A 2,911-nucleotide genomic window follows, 5' to 3' on the forward strand; every position below is an offset into this window, starting at 1 on the left:
CGCTATTTCATCCAGCAGAGAAGAACTCGATCAATTTATAACCTCCGTCAACTCTTTTCATCCGGCTCTTAAATATACATGGGAAATTTCGGAAACTTCATTGGCTTTTCTAGATATCAAAGTTTCTATTAGAGGCAACGTGCTATGTACTAGTGTGCACTACAAACCTACTGACTCACACAGTTATTTGTTGTATTCATCGTCACATCCATCACACGTCAAGAACTCCATCCCTTATTCTCAATTTCTTAGACTTCCACGTCTATGTAGTGATGACTCCGATTTTTCCAGCAAATCAGAGGAGATGTGCCAGTTCTTCGAAAAACGTGGCTATCCTGTCTCTGTGGTCAAAGCGGGCCATCATCGCGCCCAACAATTTGATCGACAGTCATCACTACAAACGTCACAAAAAGATAAGAATGACAGAATTCCATTCACCCTCACTTTCCATCCTCATAATCACGCAGTCAAAAGCATCATTCTTAGTAATTTTAAATTACTCCAAAATGATCCCGAGACTGGTAGAATCTTTTCGCAACCTCCACTTATTTCATTCAAACGCGACAAAAACGTAGGCAACTTTTTAGTTAGAAGCGCGCTCAAAACTAACGAGCAACCCGGCACTTTCAAATGCGCGCGCTTACGATGCAAAACTTGTCTTTTCATTGTTAACACTAGCAAGATATCGGGACCTAAGCGATCTGTTAAGATCACCGATCGTTTCACATGTACCTCCGCAAATGTCATTTATTGCATAACCTGCACGTTATGCAATAAATTATACATTGGTGAGACAGGTAGACGACTAGGTGACCGATTTCGCGAACACCTTCGCGATGTTGAGAAGAATGACAAGGATGCATCCAAGCCAGTCGCTCGCCATTTTAATCTGCCTAACCACTCCAAAAAACACATGGCTATCTGCGGCCTTTCCCTACATCTAGGTACCACGGAAAGCCGCAAGAATCTGGAACAAAAATTCATCTTTCAAATCGGCACCCTTAATCCTCACGGTATTAACGAACGCTTTTCATTTAACTAATATATTCCTATTTTTCACGTTGCCATGTTACCACCAATAGCGTAGCTCCTACTCTACTATAAAAACTACACGTAACCCATAATCCCTCGATTCGCTCTGACGAAGGGCTAACGCTCGAAACGTCAGCTTTTAGAATCTCTGTACGGTGGCCAATTTACATTATCAACTCCGTTGATAAAACCAAATTTTTGTATACTACTTCCCCACCGACGCAGCACCACAGTTTCTTTAGAAACTACCCCTTCATTCATGTGTGTCACAGCTTTCTAGGCTGTGTTGTGATTCGCTTTAATATACTATCCATTCTGATTGGCTACGAGTGAGTGATAATTTGATACAGATTCTCACCAAAACTCGTGGATAAAGGGACATTTTACCAACTGAGCCAAACAGTCAGCGGGAAAAGGATTGTTTGCATTTTAATTTGAAAATAAATAAAAACTGCACCATCCTTTTGAGAAATTTAAATTTTTGCTTTGATGAATTCGTCATAAAGAGGGTTCCACACAAACTTTTGAATTCGATTTTATTTCTGGTTGTCATATCTTTGCATCTACTGCACTGGTGCTGGCTATTCCAAATGTACATTTAACGAACAGGGAATTAAGAACACTTATTTTTTCTCTTGAGCTGCTTGGAATTGATTAATAGACCGAATGCATAAATGGCGGCCAAAAATGTATTATTTTGTTTATGTGCTAATGAGATTCACTAGCCTCGCTCTCAAGCAACATTTCTTTTATATTTTGGCAACGCAAACGAGAATAGTGAGACTAATTAGTACATAAACAAAAGAATATTTTTTTTGGCTGCCACTTATGCGTTCGGTCAAAACTGCATGTGCTTATCACCTCCGAGTTAACCAATCATAACGCGCGAAAATTACTTTGCACTTTCTGATTTTGGGTCCTTTCGTGATTTTTTTTTCTGAAGAATCAACCTCTTTGATTTGCTTTTGATTTGTAGCTTTATAAACTGAGAAATGAATTGAGTAACTTGGAAGCACAAAATACAAGCCACAATAACGAGTCACATTAACCAAAACGAAAAGAACGAAAAATACTCTGACAGCGACACCCAAAGGACTGTTGAATTGACACTACTCGTGTAAACCAAAACAAGCTGCGTTTCTAACGAGCATAAACTTTCCAAAAATCATTAGCAGATAATATATTCTCATTAATTTTACTATCGCATTCAAACCTGCCTGAAAATTCGTCATTATAAGCAAGCAGCCAGACAGCCACATTTACGTAAAAAGCAGGGTGATTATATAATCTGCCTTCATTAATGTTTTGATGACTCCATTTACCAACGTTGTACTTGCCGCCCTCTTTTCCCCACTCATGACATTTTTCGGCTAGGCGAGAGTTATCGTCATTCATTTTGACAAAAGAGCCACAAGCGTAAGGCAAAACATCCGTCTGACCACTGAAGTACTGGACGACAGCTTCACCCGAACTGTTAGCAGCAGTGGTGATGTGGAATGTGCGCCCAGTTGTCTGTTTCTTGCAGTGGAATCTCAGTTGAGTGAAATTCATGTGTGTTCTCAGCTGATTCATGGCAGTTTTGGTAAGAAGCATCTGGTTGCTCGCTATTCCACGGTATGAAGTCTTAAGTGGCGCTTGAGTGGGAGGTGTTGAATTCTCCATCACAACTTTGGAAACAAGTAGCCAGCCCCCTGGAATCAGAGTAAAAGTGTAAGGTTTTCCTTAAACCGAAATACTAAAACACACGTCGAATACACTGGGCGCTTTGTACAGCGGCCCATGCTCTAACCGTTAATTCATTGTGGGAACGAACTGCAAATAAAGCTCCCGTTGACATTAGTTCTCCTTAGTGTTTGTTTACCTTAACTAGTTGGTCAAA

The 2,911-nt window shown here is 40.2% G+C and overlaps 1 protein-coding gene across 1 annotated transcript in view; it reads right to left on the reverse strand.

Moving 5' to 3' along the window:
- Nucleotides 1–1,594: 1,594 nt before the first annotated feature.
- Nucleotides 1,595–2,911, reverse strand: part of LOC138033212 (uncharacterized) — a 25,221-nt gene continuing 23,904 nt past the window's right edge. The window contains exon 4 of the mRNA XM_068880977.1: nt 1,595–2,723. Coding sequence (XP_068737078.1) covers nt 2,173–2,723 — 551 coding nt within the window. The 3' untranslated portion in view covers nt 1,595–2,172. The remainder of the gene's footprint in view (nt 2,724–2,911) is intronic.

Source organism: Montipora capricornis, chromosome 14 (genome assembly GCF_036669925.1).
Source record: "Montipora capricornis isolate CH-2021 chromosome 14, ASM3666992v2, whole genome shotgun sequence".
In the NCBI taxonomy this organism is placed as follows: Eukaryota; Metazoa; Cnidaria; class Anthozoa; order Scleractinia; family Acroporidae; genus Montipora; species Montipora capricornis.